Source organism: Leptopilina boulardi, unplaced genomic scaffold, assembly GCF_019393585.1.
Source record: "Leptopilina boulardi isolate dan_hultmark-lab unplaced genomic scaffold, ZJU_Lbou_2.1 LbouV2_169, whole genome shotgun sequence".
NCBI lineage: Eukaryota > Metazoa > Arthropoda > Insecta > Hymenoptera > Figitidae > Leptopilina > Leptopilina boulardi.
The window spans coordinates 1,128,433-1,143,479 of NW_026137717.1; the positions used below are offsets into that span (position 1 = coordinate 1,128,433).

A 15,047-nucleotide genomic window follows, 5' to 3' on the forward strand; every position below is an offset into this window, starting at 1 on the left:
ATTAAAAAGTTGTGATATTAAGTATTTTGATTCATCGATTATAAATTTCGATATATCGCTTTGAAATTTCGATTAATCGATTAAGAATTGCGATATATCGAAATTAAACAAAAAAAATTATTTTTCTTACATTATATATTCTCCATGATGTTGAAATCGATTTTCTTATTGATATTGGGATTTTATATATTATAGAGATTAAAACGAAAAAAATGTGGTTATGTTGTGTCATACCCTTGAATTGCGCGGGAAAATTCCAATTTTTTTTGTCACACAAACACTCACGCGTATTTATATATAAGAAAGTGAGAAAGATGCGAGCGTATTAATCTGCTTAATCGTTCCTCGTGTTCTCTATTATGAGATCAGACTCGAACAAAAATAACTCCGGCATTGAAATATAGTCACGTGAACCTTGCACATGGTAATGTTTGTACTATGGATCATTGACCCAATCGCTCTCTTTCTCTCTCGCTCTCTTTTTCTCTATCAATTAATTCTTTTAATTAATTTAATAATAAAAAAATAATAAATTAATAATAATTAACAGTTAATTAATAATATTTAATAATTCAAAAATTATTTTTTTATTGATAATAAATATTTTCTAATTATTGTTAATAAATATATTTGAAAGTTGTAGAAAAATTTTTTTCTTTTAAATATTGGCGGGAAAATTCAAAAAAGAAAATTTTAAATTGGATCTGGTACTGGAATTTTTGTCGATCTTCCTTCTAGCATTTCGTTTAGAAGAAAACTAATTTCCTAATGAAGAAAAAATATTTTATTAATATAAGTATTGGGTATAAAGAATATATTATTATTAATAAAAAATATCTATATTAATATATTAATATTTATGAAATAATTTTTTTAAATAAAAATAAAATAATAAATGAAATAAACAAATAAATAATAATAATAATAAATAATGAATAATAATTAATAAATGAAAAATTATTTTTTTTGAAAAATTAAAATTTTTAATAAAATATTTTTTAAATTTAAAAAAAAAATATTTTTTTACCTCTTCTCGTTGATTTTTGAGTCGATCAATTATTGGCTCACTAAAACTTGGATGATTGGCAGGATCATCTAATTTTATTTCCTCCCTCGTACCCTGGGGTATACGACTTATAAAAATTTGCTTTATTTTCTCAAGATTCAATAATCGTCCCGGAAGATCGAGTTCAATTGCCATAAAAGAATCTGTACCACCAATAATTGTTAATGGCTTCTCGTAATCGGCACAATTTCCTTTTCTAAAATTATTTCAATGATTTTTTTTTTAAATAAATTTTTTTTTGGGGGGGGGGCAAAAAGAATTATTTCAAATTTTTAAAAATAATTTTTAAATATTATTTTAAAAAAATAATTATTAATTTTAAAATATTTTTAAAACAATTTAAAGAAATTTTTAAAACAATTTTAAATAATTTTTTAAAAATAATTTAAAACTATTTTTATAAACAGAAAAAATAATAATAATTATAACGCAAAAAAAATTATTCTTACAATGTTTGAGAACCAAATCCATAAAAGGACAATAAATCTTTTGTCCTTCGAACGAGTGCAGAATCTTTTGATGAATGAAAATGAAGTGTTGCACCGAGAGCGTGAGCCGTGGCTCTCAAAATTCGACCAATTAATCCTTTTTTCGTCGAATCAAATTCCTATAAATTTTAATTCTTTTTATAAAAAAAAAAAAAAAAATTTCATCATTTTTAATAATTTAATTTTTAAAAAATTTCTTCCTCAAATTTTTCTAAGCAATTCTTTTTTTTTATAATAGAATAAACAGTAATTAAAAATTTAAAAAAATTATATTTTATTCATTATTAAATTTATTTTATTTAATTATTTATTTTATAATTTAAATAAAAAATTAATAAAATAAATTTAATAAATTAATAAAAAATTGTTGTGAAAAAGAATTTTTTTTAATTTAAAAAAAATTTAATAAATATTAAATTACTTTAAATTCATCGTATTTCCCACCAATAATACAAAGTCTCATTGGAAATGGATCGACACTTTTTTCTGTGTCCTTTCGTTTTTCTCTAATTCGTCGATTATTCATTGATTCAATTAATTTTTCATTGTAACTCATTTTCATTGCACTTCGTACAACAGAAAGACTTTCCTCCAATGAGGACCAAATCATTTCGGGTTTTGATAAATCTAACATTATCATAATTGTCACATGATGTGGAGAATGAATTAACGTTGATCCAATCATTGCCGCCGATATTAATGACGATGATAAATGACCCACTTCCCAAACGTGAATCACGTCTTTTATCTGAATTGAAATAACAAAAAAGAAAAAAAAATTTATAGAAAAAAAATTACAAAAATTCTTTATGAAAAAAAATTACAAAAAATTCTTTATAAAAAAAAATTATAAAAAAAATATTAAAATTTTTTAATCATGGAAAAAAAATAATAAAAAAAATTAATTTAATATTAATTATTTATAAGTGATTTTTTATATTATTTCCAATTCGTAATTTCTTTATTATTATTTTAAATAATAATTTTTATTTGTTTAAATAATATTACAATGAAGTATATATTTCTAAATAATTTAAATTTATTTTAAGTTTATTAAAAATAATAATTATTTTTTTTTGTCTAAACTCACCAAACTTTTTCCCGCTTTCCTTCCAAAAGAATAATCCATGGCAATTGTTGATTTTGGCGTATCGTCTTTATCCAAAAATCGATAAATCATTGTTGTTTTGCCCTTTGTGTGTGAGAGAAAAAAGTAAAAAATAAAATAGAAAATTTTTAAAGAAAATTTTTCTTTTTTTTTTTTTGAAGGTGGAGGGAAAATTAGATGAAAAAAAAACTCACGACTCCTTGACTACCAAGAAGAATAATTGATCGTTCGTGTGTTTCAATTCCATCATTTTTCCTTTTATTTTCCTCTTCCAATGATAATCGTAACGCTAATTCTCTTGTATTTTCTAAACTACTGAAAAAAAGGAAATTTAATATTATTAAAAAAAAAACAAAAATTGTAAAACAAAAGAAAAACAAAAAAAGTATTATTAAAAAAAAAAAAATTGAAAAAACTTACGGATATTCCTCAGACATTTTTCTCCCCGTTAATTATTGAAGAAGAATGGAAAAAAAAATACAAAAAAAAATTCTTGAGATATTGTGAAAAATTCCTTTTTTCGAAGTGGATTGTAAGGAAAAAAAAATGTCCAGCAAACTGCAATGATTTTCAATGTTTTTAAAAGCATCACTTGCCCGTTACCATGGAAACGCGTCGTCGTAAATTCAATTCATTTTTCACTTTTATATAGAAATAAATATTATCTTTTCATTTTTTTAATATTACAAAGTGCAAAAAAAAATATTCTTTTTCTTTCAGGCAATAATTTTCTTTAATATATATATTTATAATTTATTTATATAATAATAATTAATAATAATAAAAATATTTCAACCACCTAAAATTAACAATTATAATAATATTCTTATAATTAAAAATGACTGATGACGAAAAATAAAACAAACAAAGCAGTGAATTCGAAAAAAATTCACTTTTAATAAAACGAATTTTTGAAGACTTTGAAATTTTGTTTATATTCACCAATTTTCTTTTTTTTTTGAATAATTTATTTTATTTTTCACTTTAATCGCAATATGAAAATAAAAATCACATAATTAATTTAAATACTTTAACAATTTTTTAATTCTTTAATAACTATTTAATTATTTTATTATAATTTGAATTTTTTAATAATTATTTTAAGTATTTAATAATTATTTCAATTGTAATTATTATTATTATATTTATTTCCGTTTCCCGTTCCATATGGCTTCGTCATTAGAAGTAAAAATTCAAATTTAAGCTTATTAAATTAATTAATTCAAAATAATTTTTTAAAAATTAAATATTTCATATAAAATACATTGCAAATTTTTCCAGAGAAAAAATATTTGAAAACTATAGTTTATTTTATTTTTTTTTTTTTAATCTAATTATAAACAAATATTTCTTAAAATGAAACAGGAAAAATTTTTTTCGCAATTTTTGTAAATAACAAAAAAAAATTGCAAAGTCTCCAAAAAAAAAAAAAAATACAAAAAAAAAACTACTGAAGAGCCTGTATAATAATAACAATTATTTATACATGATTATATTTCTATTTACAAAGCAGACTAGACAATGGAATGTTTAGGTCCATGACCTTTGACAAATAGGAAACACAATATACGATAGAGACACACAGGCTTTCTTTTCTCTTTTTTTTTTCTTTTTCTTTCCTAGCCCCCTCTCCTCTTTTTTCAATATAATACAAATAATATCCACACATTTATCGAATATTCAATGCAGTTATCAATCATCACTAATATCAATATGTACATTAATAAAAATAAAAGTGATAACAAAAATTGTACTTTTTTTCTTTATATAAAAAATTGTACAATAATTCATTTCAAAAAAAAAAAAAAAAAGAAAAAAATGTTACCTTTTTTTTAAATGAGAGATTTTATTCTTTTTTTATATCCATTTTTCTATTTTTTAGTAAAAATTTGAAATTTTTTCCATTTAGACGAAAAATTTTCTTATTATTATTTACAAATTATAATTGATAAATAATTATTTATTTTAATTATTTTATAAATTAAGAATTTATAAATAATTATTTATAAATTAGAAATTAAAATTGATAAATAATTTTATAATTATTATAATATTTATAATATAAAATTATATACAATGAAAAAAATTAATATAGCCTAACTATTTATGAATTTTTTTTTATTTTTTTGCTTTATTTTTTTTTTTTTTGGTAAAGTAGAAATATTTATTTTTCCTGGCAGTGGAATTGTTTTTTAATCCAAAAAAAGGAGAAAAAAATTTAGAATTTAATTTTTGTTATTTTTCTTTGTATTAAAAAAAAGAAAGAAAAAAAAACTATTTTGATCTAAAATTTCTAATTTTTTTTTTTAGAATACTTTTTTTTCGTTCTTTTTTCGTACACGAATGTAATTTTAATCAGTCTATTTTTTTCCCCGTCGAGAGAAATTGACAAAAAAATTAACAATAAAAAAAAAAGAAAATAAGTAAATAATATTTGTAAATTAATTAATTAATTAGAAAATTAGTTAATTAATTATTAAATAAATTAGATAATTAGTTAATAAATTAATTAACTAGTTAATTAATTAGATATTTATAATTTATAATATTTATATTTATAATTTATAGTTTTTCTTTTCCTCTTAAATAAGGAAAAAAAATCGATAAATAGAAAATTAAAAAAACAAATTAAAAAAATAAATTGAAAAAAAAAATTTTTAACTTCAATTAAAATTGAAAATTTTTCACTAAATTAAAAATTTATTTAAATAAAATTTCTTTGATATTGAATAATTAGTAAAAGAAAAAAAAATTATAAATTAAATTTATTGAATAAAAGAATTAAAAATTTTTTATCTATTTGTAAAATTCGGCTTTCGTAAATATTTCAAAATTACCGAAGAAAATTCCAAAATCAAAATTATTTTCTTTTTCAAAAAATAATTCATGTGAACTAAAAAAAAAAATTTTTTTTTTAAAAGAACAATAATTTGTTCTTTTAGATTAAAATTTACAAAGATAAAAAAACACTTCCTTGTTTTATGTAAAAGAAAAACAAAAAAAAATCAGAACAAAATTTGAAAAAAAAGAAAGAAAGAAAAACGAAAATAAAAGAAAATTTTCGATGAAGAAAATAGAAATGAAACTAAAATTGAAATTATGAATATTTTCTTAAATAATTATTTTTTTTCATAGGCCATTGAACAAAAAATTATTTTAAACTATTTTGTTTTTCCTCCTTTTTTCGTTTTTCTTATTTTTTTTGTATTTTTCTTTCTTATTTTTCTTTTTTTTTCATTTTTTATATTTCTTTTTCTCATCGTTTCTTTAACTAAATTTTTATTTTCAATTTAAGAAAGCGTAAAAATTACCTAATAACCATAATAATTTTCCTATATTATTATAGAAAAAAAGAAAAATCATGTATTATTACAATAATTTTTTTCCATTAATACGAAAAAAATTTTAGTCATCTTTTTCGATAAAATTTGACCGCTTCTAAAATACAATAAACCACACGCTCTGCATGTTATCTCGACCAAATATCATTTAACCATGTGTCATTTAATTCCTCAATTGGTAAAACTTTAAGATTTCTCAATGCCTCTAAATAAAATGTCAATTCAGATGTTACAACACCATGTTGCGGACCACCATTATTGACAATATTCATTTTTATAAGTTGTTCACGTAATTTCTCCTTAAATGAAATATTAACTGTACGATATAATAATTGAACTTCAGCTGGTGGCAAAATACCGGAAACAGCTTCATGTAATTTCGCCAAATGTCTGAAAATAATTATTTATTTATTTATTCGAAATTTTTTTTTTTTTTTTTTTATTCAATTTTGTCTTTCCAAAATTTATGTTTCCAAATTTGAAAGCGTTCAATTTTGCCTTTTCAAAATTTATGATTCCAAATTTGGAAGCGTTCGAATTTGAATTTGTCCAAAATTTAAATTTTTCCAAATTTTGAAGCGTTCGAATTTGAATTTGTAAAAAATTTTAATTTTTCCAAATTTTGAAGCGTTCGATTTTGAATTTGTCCCAAATTTAGATTTTTCCAAATTTGGAAGCGTTCGATTTCAAATTTGTTCAAAATTTAGATTTTTCCAAATTTCGAAGCCTTCGATTTTGAATAATTTAATTTGGAATTTTAGTCCAAAATATAAATTTAGAAATTTAGAATCGTTCGATTTTGAATTCGCCCAACTTTTATTTTGTCCAAAATTTTGATTTTTCCAAATTTGGAAGTGTTCGATTTTGAATTTGTCAAAAATTTTGATTTTTCCAAATTTTGGAAGCGTTCGAATTTGAATTTGTCAAAAATTTTAATTTTTCCAAATTTCGAAGCGTTCGATTTTGAACCGTTCAATTTTGAATTTTTGTCCAAAATATAAATTTAGAAATTTATAATCGTTTCGATTTTGAATTCGCCTAAAATTTAATTTTATCCAAAATTTTGATTTTTACAAATTTGGAAGCGTTAGATTTTGAATTTGTCCAAAAAATTTAGATTTTTCCAAATTTGAAAGCGTTCGATTTTCAATAATTCAATTTGGAATTTTTATCCAAAATATAAATTTAGAAATTTATAATCGTTTCGATTTTGAATTCGCCTAAAATTTAATTTTATCCAAAATTTTAGGTGTTCGATTTTTTGTTGTAAATCAATTTTTTTTTTTTTTTTTTTTGTTATAAATAAAATTTTTTTGTTGTGAATAAAATTTTTTTGTTGTAAATTAAATTTCTTTTTTTTTCGTAAATTTTTGTGAAAGAAAGAAAGAAAAATATTCTCTTACTTGGAAATGGTTCTAAATGATTGCGATGGAACTGGAGGTTTTGCTGTCCAATTTGAAATATGACTTGTAAGAAGATTATCCACAATTGTAAGAATTTTCGTATCAATTTCATGGACGTGTGATCGAATATCGCGTTCGACAGTGTCCAATAATGCAACACCGCCAGTAACACCGGAAATTCCAACAATCGAACGATTTGTACTCAATTCCGCCAAACCTATTTGAATTTTTTAAAAAATAGATTTAAAAAAAAAATTACAGAAGGAAAATAAAATTTTTAAAAATGTATTAAAATTTTGAATATTAACGTTAAAAATTACATTTCGAAAAAAATAACAAAATTGTAATTATTATTATTATTATAAATTATCTATTGTAATTATTTTTTAATTATATTAAATTGAATATATGAAAAAAGAAAAATTTTAATAAAAGTACCTTGAAAATGTGCCTTGACAAATGGCATTATCCAAATAATGAGACGCAAACTTCGTGCAGCAAGAACGAGAATTGTACTCGTAATTGTTTTCAATCCAGCGACTTTCATTGCACCAGCTCCCAAAACCAATTGACAACAACGTGAATTATAATGCCGCAATAATTCCGCCAATTGTCGTCCAATTGTTCCCGAAAGAGTCGTCAATTCACTCGCGGTTCTAAAAATTTTCAAATATTCTTTAAATTTACCAAAAAGAAAAAAAAACTATTTTTTTTTTAATTTTTCAAATATTTACGAAAAAAAAAATTAAATATTATTATTTATTATTAATATAATTAAAATATAATTTAAAAAGAGAAAATATTTTTGTCTTTATAAATCAAAATTTAGTAAGAAAATTTTCTTTTCTTTTTTTTTTTCTAATTACCTGCAATATTCGTGAATTATTTGAATGAGAATAAGTGCAGCGCCAACGACAGCAAATTTTTCATCTCCAATTAAAATGAAATTTGTTGAATTTTCATTGGACATTTTTTTTTCTATTTTAAAATTATCGGGAAAATATTTATTCTCATAAATAAATGTGATGAGTGATTGAAATTCAATTGGTACATCGGCGTGTTTCCATCTTTCGGTTTCAAGTAGAAGGTTTAATTTTGTTTTTCTCTCATTGTGAAAACGTTGAACAAATTTACTTGCTTGTGCCTATTTTTTGAGAAAAAAAAAAAAAAATTAATTTCAATAACAAAAAAATACTTTATTTATTTTTTCTAATTTATTAGCAATAAAATTTTCATTAAATTTGTTTTGAAAAATAAAATTGAAATTTTAATAAATAAATTCAATTTTTTAATCACTTGAAGAAAAAACGAAGAAAAGGAAAAAAAAGGGAAAGGACAAAAATTGAAATAGAAAAAATTTTTAAATAAAAATCAAAAACTCACGCGAAATGCAGAGCGCAGTGCCGTCGATTGTTTACCGCAAATTTTCTCACAAGTTTCAGTAAATCCATCGACCATATTTGCAAGACGACAAACTTGAGCGGCCGTTGCACGATCGCCCAACCACGATGATTTTTCACCCCATGATGGACTTTCTTTTTCGGATAATTTTGTCATTATATTATCACCATTATTATTACTTGTTGTTGTTGTTGTTATTTCCTTTTCAATTGGACTTGCCGATAATAAATTTCCCAAACGCTCATGACAATAATCACAAATTGACGTTAACATATCGGTTAATTTATTAGTAATTCGATTATATTCCTCCTCGGATAATAAATAATCAGTTAACGAATTATCCATTGAACCATCGGGTAATCGTCCCGATGATAAATCCGCCGTTTCTTGCATTACACTGTGTACGGCCTTAAAAGAAATTTTTAATGAATAAAAAATTTTTTATTTATTTTCTATTTTTTTCTTTCCTCATTGTAAATTATTTTTTATTCAATAGAAAAAAAAATTATTTATTTATTAATAATAATTAATTAAATTTACTTATTGGAGGAGGAAATTTAATATAATATAATAATATATAATATAATATAATTTTGGGAAAAAAATGGAGAAATGCAAAAAATAATAAAGAAAAGGGAAAAAAAGGAAAAAAAATTCTACCTTGATTCGATGAAGAAGATATGTGAGAGATTGAATTGTATTATATAAAAGTGTAAGTCTCTCGGCAAGAGATAAACCACCAACTTCCAATGCTGCTGCTTGTTGATCACTGCAACAATCACTTGCCGCTAATGCCTCAATAATTCTTTGTTTTGTCACTGCTCTCACTGCAGTCACTGATTCTTCTTTATAAGTATCGACAAATTGCAAATGTTTTTGACGCAATAAACCCGAAATAATTGAAACAAGTTTGTCCTAGAAGCAAAAAGGAAATAAATAAAATTTTAATATTTCTATTTTTTATAAATTTTAATTTTTCTATTCTTTTTCATTAAGAAATATAAAAATCTTTTTTTTTTTTTTAAATATTTATATTGAAAAAAAAAATGAAAAATTACCCCATCTAAGACGGTATTATCTCCTCCTAAAGGTCTATTTAAATCCGCCGTTGCATATCGTTCAAATTCAGTTGACAACATTTTATCGACTAATTTTTCCATTTCACTTAATTGTGATCCTAAATGTCTATAGAAAAATGAAAATTTAACATTAATTTTATATTATCAAAAAAATATTATCTTAATTGATATTTCTTTTTATTTAAATTATATTACAAAAAATAGCCATTTTTTCTATTCAAATTACATTATAAAAATTAATTTTTTTTTCTAAATTATATTACAGAAAATTATGGCTATTTTTTTTTATTTAAATATTATAAAAATAGTTTTTATTTCATTATTTTTAGAATTATTTATAATTTACTTTATATTTATACTTCAGTTAAAGAATTAATATTTTATTTTGGAAATAAAACAAAATGAATAATAATTATTATTAATTAAAATTAATTATTATTAGGTATTATTAATTTTTATTAGTGTTTTTTTTTCTTTTCTTTTTTCTTCTGTTAAATTAAATTTTTTTCTTTTTGGAAAATAAAACACAAAGAATTATCGATAAAATTATATTAAAAATAGTAATAATTATTTTTTACTGTCTTTTGTTTTTTTATTACCTGAAACTATGAACGCCATTCAATTCCTGTAATAAAATTTCCTGAGTTGTTGTAATGAGATCAAGAGCAGCCACGTAATCAGGCGTTGAAAGTAATAATTGTATCATTGGTTGACTTTGATGAACAGTTGCCATTAATTTCAATTTTTCCTGCACTTGCTGATGATTTGATCGCGCCTGTTCTAATCTGTAAAAGTTTTCTATTTTTTTATTCAAAATTACCCTCAATTTTTCTTTTTTTTCCTTTATTTTTTATTATTTTTTATTTATTTTTATTTTTTTAAACTATTTTTATTCTTCCCAAAGGAAAAAGGAATGAAAAAATCGAAAAAGGAAGAATTATTATTTTTTTTTTTTTGCAAACTATGATAATAATAATAATAAGTAAAGAATAGAAAAAGAGAAAAAAAATTTCTATTTTACCTTAAAATTTGAAAGGAACTTTTCACCAAATTATCATCAATTTGATGAATATTTTTTCTTAACGCTTTTAAAACAGTTATTGTTTGTGTTAATTGTTCCATTAGTGCATCGTGTGAGGTCATTGCATGAAAAAATGCCTGCGATTTCGATGCAACTTGTTCGGCTATTCTCACTTCAACTGTGTCTAAATATTGTGTCAACTGTGAATTCGAAAAAAAAGAAAATTATTATTTTTGTAAAATTATCAAAAACAAAAAGCAAATATTATTCTATTTCCATTAAATAGTATTATAATTATTATTATTTTAATAAACAAAATAATTATTTTTCAAATGAAATTATTATAAATAAATTATAAAATTGAAAGAAATAAATTAGAAATTTAAATTAAAAGATTAGAAATTCCAAAAGAAAAACAAATTAAAAATAAATAAAAATAAATTATAATTTTAAAAAATTACATAAATGAAAAAAATTGAAAAAAATAGAAAATACTATTTTTTTTTAAACTAAAAATTTGATTTCTAAACACACCTGTTCTTGTATTACTTTAGCCTGATTGCTGACGTTTCCACTTTGATCAAATAAACCATCTTTTGCAAATGAAAATACTGCGTCGAAATTTTCTCGTTTCGACAAATCAAGATGTGGACTTAAAAATATTTTTGGAATATTCGCAACGTCAAATTGCGTTCGCTCTGGAAAAAAAACATGTAAATATTATTATTCTACTTAAAAAAAAAAATAATTTATAAATAAATAAAAAAAAAGGATTATTTAATAGTCAAATTTTTTTTTTTTTTTTTTTTTTATAGAAACTTACCTGTTGGTCCATTATTGGCGAGACCTTTCGTTTTTCGTAAATTGGGAAAATTTTGCAACAATTCATTTGGTGATGTTGAACGATTGAGATTTGAATTCATACGCGAATGTTTTCTATATCGCTGAAAAATATTAATAATTTCATTGAAAAAAATTATTTTTAAAAAGAAAACAATAAATTTTCTCATTTCCCTTTCTTTATTTTTTTTTTTTCACTTTTAACAGCGAAACAATATTTTTCTTTTCGCCTCCTTTTTTTATCAAAACGAACAATTAACTCTCTTGACAATTATTGAAAGCAATCACTCACACCGTTAAATAATAATAATAATAATAATAATAATATATAAAACTCAGTATTTCTTGATTATAAATTTGTTTGCTTCTTTATTTTATTATTTTATTAGAAATAATAAATATTCGTTTATTTGTAATTTACGGGGAAATTTGTATAAAATATAAAATTTATTTATTTATATAAATAAAAAATAAATAAAATTTGAATTGTAAAAAAAAAATGGAATACAAAGTATTAAAAATAAAGTGATGGAAAAAATATAATTTTAAGAATGAAATCATTTTTTTTTTAAATTGAATTTCACATTTAATATAAAATTAATTACTTAATTAATTAAATAATTAATTAATTAATTAATTAATTAACTTACCCGTGCAATTTTTTTCAAATAAAGCTCAAAATGTTGCATCGTAACATCGGGTAAAAATGGACTTTTTGGAATATCAATTTTTTCAATAAACGAATCGCCCCATGTTTTTGTGAGAAAATTACTCTGTTTACCACGATTTGGATCATTTAATACGGCAGGTAAATTTTGTGCTGCCGAATAAATTGACCATGTTGACGATGATGTTGACGATAATGATGATGACGAGGATGATGATAATGATTTAATTTCCATTAATTGGCCATTTGTTTTTTTATTTTGATATTGTTGTTGTTGTTGTTGTTGCATTGTCACGTGTTTTGTTGCATGAACAAAATAATCTTTATCGGAAACACCTTCAACCGGAAGACTCGAACAAACACCATTATAACCATAACGACAAACAAATGATCCACCTTCACGTGAACAATGTTGATCACGAAGATGACTGTAAAGAATGCAATTTTTTTTTTTTTAAATTATTTTTTTATAATAATTAATAATTGAAAAATTAATTAAAAAAAAATGTCAAACTGTATTTTAATAATTTTTTTTTACGCACAAACTTTTAAAAGAAAAAAAAAATCGAACCAAAAAGAAAATAGAACAAAAAAATTCATTTCATTAAATAATAATAATAATTATTATTATTTTATTTCAAATCCGTTTATGTTTGAAATAAATAAATAAATAATAATAATAATAATAATGACAATAAAAAATAATTAAAGAAACGAGAATAAAAATTAATAAAAAAAAAAAAATTAAAATAAATAAAAATTAAATAATTTTAATTTTCTATTAAAAATATTTAAAGCAAAAAAAAAAAAAAAATACGAATTATAAAAATAGAACAAAAAATTCGCTTCATTGAATAATAATAATAATAATGACAATAAAAAAAATAATAAAAAAAACGAGAATAAAAAAATAATAAAAATATGAAAATAAATAAAAATTACTATTAAAATAATTTTAATTTTCTAATAAATATTAAAGGAAAAAAAATACGAAATATAAAAATAGAATAACAAATTCGCTTCATTAAATAACAATAATGATAATAATAATTAATATTATTATTATTATAATATTGTAATAATAATTAATATTATTATTATTACAAAAGGGCTTAAGGCCCGTTTAAGTGTAAATAAATAAATAATAAAAAAATAGAATAAATAATAATAATAATAATAGAAAAAATAAGTAGTTAAAAAAATTATAACTAATTAAAAAAAAAAAATAAAAATTAATTAATTAATTTTCTAATTTATTTATTATTTTAATTATTATTTTTTATTATTTATTTATTTTAATTTATTAATTTTCAATTAAACATTAAATTATTAATTAAAAAAAAAAATATTTAAACGATATTTATTAATTTTTTTTTCATACTAAATTTTTCGAAAAAACGAATATAAAAAAAATGAAAAAGGAGCAAAAAAAATATTCGTTTTCAGTAAATTACGAAATAATTGATTTTTTTGAAAATAATTAACTTTAAAAAATAAATCATTTAAAAATAGAAAAACAATTGAAATATTTAATTTCTTTTTTTTTAACAATAATTTTTGTTTTAAAATTATTTTCTCTGCAAGTGATAATAACAAATGACGGAATAAAATATTCATTAACTTTTTCTTTTTTCTGATTTAAATAACAATCGTATATTATTCAATGATTGTGCAATATTTAAATAAAAAAAAAATGTAGTCACGAAATATAAGTACAAGAATGTTATTTTATGTAAAATTATTTCATTTCCTTTTCTAATTTTACATATAAGAAAAATTTTTCCTTAAAAAAAAAATCGTAATAAAATTATATGAACTAAATAATTTTTTATTAACCAAAAAAATATATTTTTTAAATATATTTCGAAAAAAAAACTGAACCTCGTAATTTCTCGAAATAAGATTAAAATAATAAAATTAAAAAAATTAAAAATTTACATACGAGGAATAAACTAACCTAAAATTAAATAATTTTTTTATACAAATTAAAATTTCAGGCCTATTTTTTTTTTTTTTTTTTTGAACAATATTATAATCACGTGAATAGAAAAAGATAGGCGAGATTTTTCTCTGATAAAGAAAAAAAGTAACAGAAGATATAATATACTATATGGAGAAATATATATAATATAATAAGGACTTACCGAACAAAATCTTGAACTTGTTTAAATTTGAGGTTAGTACAATATTCGCAAAGTAATATTGTTCCAGTGGATTCGACACTTTTTACGTTTTTTGACATTTTTTCACAATTAGTTTTAATACAATATTTGTTTAGTTGATTTCATATATATTTTTTTTTTGTGTAATTAAAAAACCATTGAACTTTCGACTTGATAAGAACAACACATTTATCAAAAAAAAATTTAACACACATACGAAAAATGTCATTCACCACCAAAGACGTGAGTAAAATATGTGACAGCAGGTTCCGGATATTGCGCAGACGTCATTGGTGATTGTTTGCGAGGCGGGAAATAAGCGCTAAATTCAAATTTAAAATTGAGACAAATTTTATTTTAAAGAGAAATTTTTTTTTTTAAATAAAAGACAATTAATTATAATTTATTTGAATAATTATTTAATAATTTTATTAAATTTAATAATTATAAAGAAAAATAATTTAAATGCGA

At 20.8% G+C, this 15,047-nt stretch overlaps 2 protein-coding genes across 3 annotated transcripts; both read right to left on the bottom strand.

Annotated features, from left to right (window-relative positions):
• Positions 1-563: 563 nt before the first annotated feature.
• On the bottom strand, positions 564-3,277 carry LOC127277554 (cytoplasmic dynein 2 light intermediate chain 1). 2 transcript variants are annotated; one of them, XM_051298769.1, is made up of 7 exons: positions 3,083-3,277; positions 2,857-2,974; positions 2,645-2,746; positions 1,976-2,302; positions 1,516-1,673; positions 1,028-1,262; positions 564-765 (listed from the first exon to the last, which is right to left on the bottom strand). In XM_051298769.1, exons 1-7 carry the CDS (start codon positions 3,097-3,099, stop codon positions 694-696), a joined length of 1,029 nt encoding a protein of 342 aa, XP_051154726.1. In that variant the 5' UTR covers positions 3,100-3,277; the 3' UTR covers positions 564-693. The 2 variants fall into 2 exon arrangements, with proteins under 2 accessions (XP_051154726.1, XP_051154725.1); XM_051298768.1 differs by having other exon boundaries at positions 2,857-2,977.
• Positions 3,278-5,924: 2,647 nt separating this feature from the next.
• On the bottom strand, positions 5,925-14,814 carry LOC127277555 (vacuolar protein sorting-associated protein 54). Its single transcript, XM_051298770.1, has 13 exons — positions 14,559-14,814; positions 12,398-12,842; positions 11,731-11,851; positions 11,442-11,605; positions 10,908-11,107; positions 10,486-10,671; positions 9,866-9,992; positions 9,468-9,722; positions 8,790-9,215; positions 8,273-8,550; positions 7,845-8,062; positions 7,407-7,623; positions 5,925-6,393 (listed from the first exon to the last, which is right to left on the bottom strand). Exons 1-13 carry the CDS (start codon positions 14,654-14,656, stop codon positions 6,132-6,134), a joined length of 2,997 nt encoding a protein of 998 aa, XP_051154727.1. The 5' UTR covers positions 14,657-14,814; the 3' UTR covers positions 5,925-6,131.
• Between the last annotated feature and the right edge of the window lie 233 nt (positions 14,815-15,047).

Excerpts from the sequence above, each read along its gene's own strand:
- LOC127277555 (XM_051298770.1), bottom strand. The coding sequence starts at position 14,656 with ATGTCAAAAAACGTAAAAAGTGTCGAATCCACTGGAACAATATTACTT. Across the intron at positions 11,108-11,441 it reads CTAAAGTAATACAAGAACAG|TTGACACAATATTTAGACAC; the intron begins GTGTGTTTAGAA and ends TCGAATTCACAG. Across the intron at positions 8,551-8,789 it reads CACTGCGCTCTGCATTTCGC|GCACAAGCAAGTAAATTTGT; the intron begins GTGAGTTTTTGA and ends CTCAAAAAATAG.
- LOC127277554 (XM_051298768.1), bottom strand. Across the intron at positions 2,747-2,856 it reads TTCTTGGTAGTCAAGGAGTC|GGCAAAACAACAATGATTTA; the intron begins GTGAGTTTTTTT and ends TCACACACAAAG. Across the intron at positions 1,674-1,975 it reads GGAAATACGATGAATTTAAA|GAATTTGATTCGACGAAAAA; the intron begins GTAATTTAATAT and ends TAAAATTTATAG.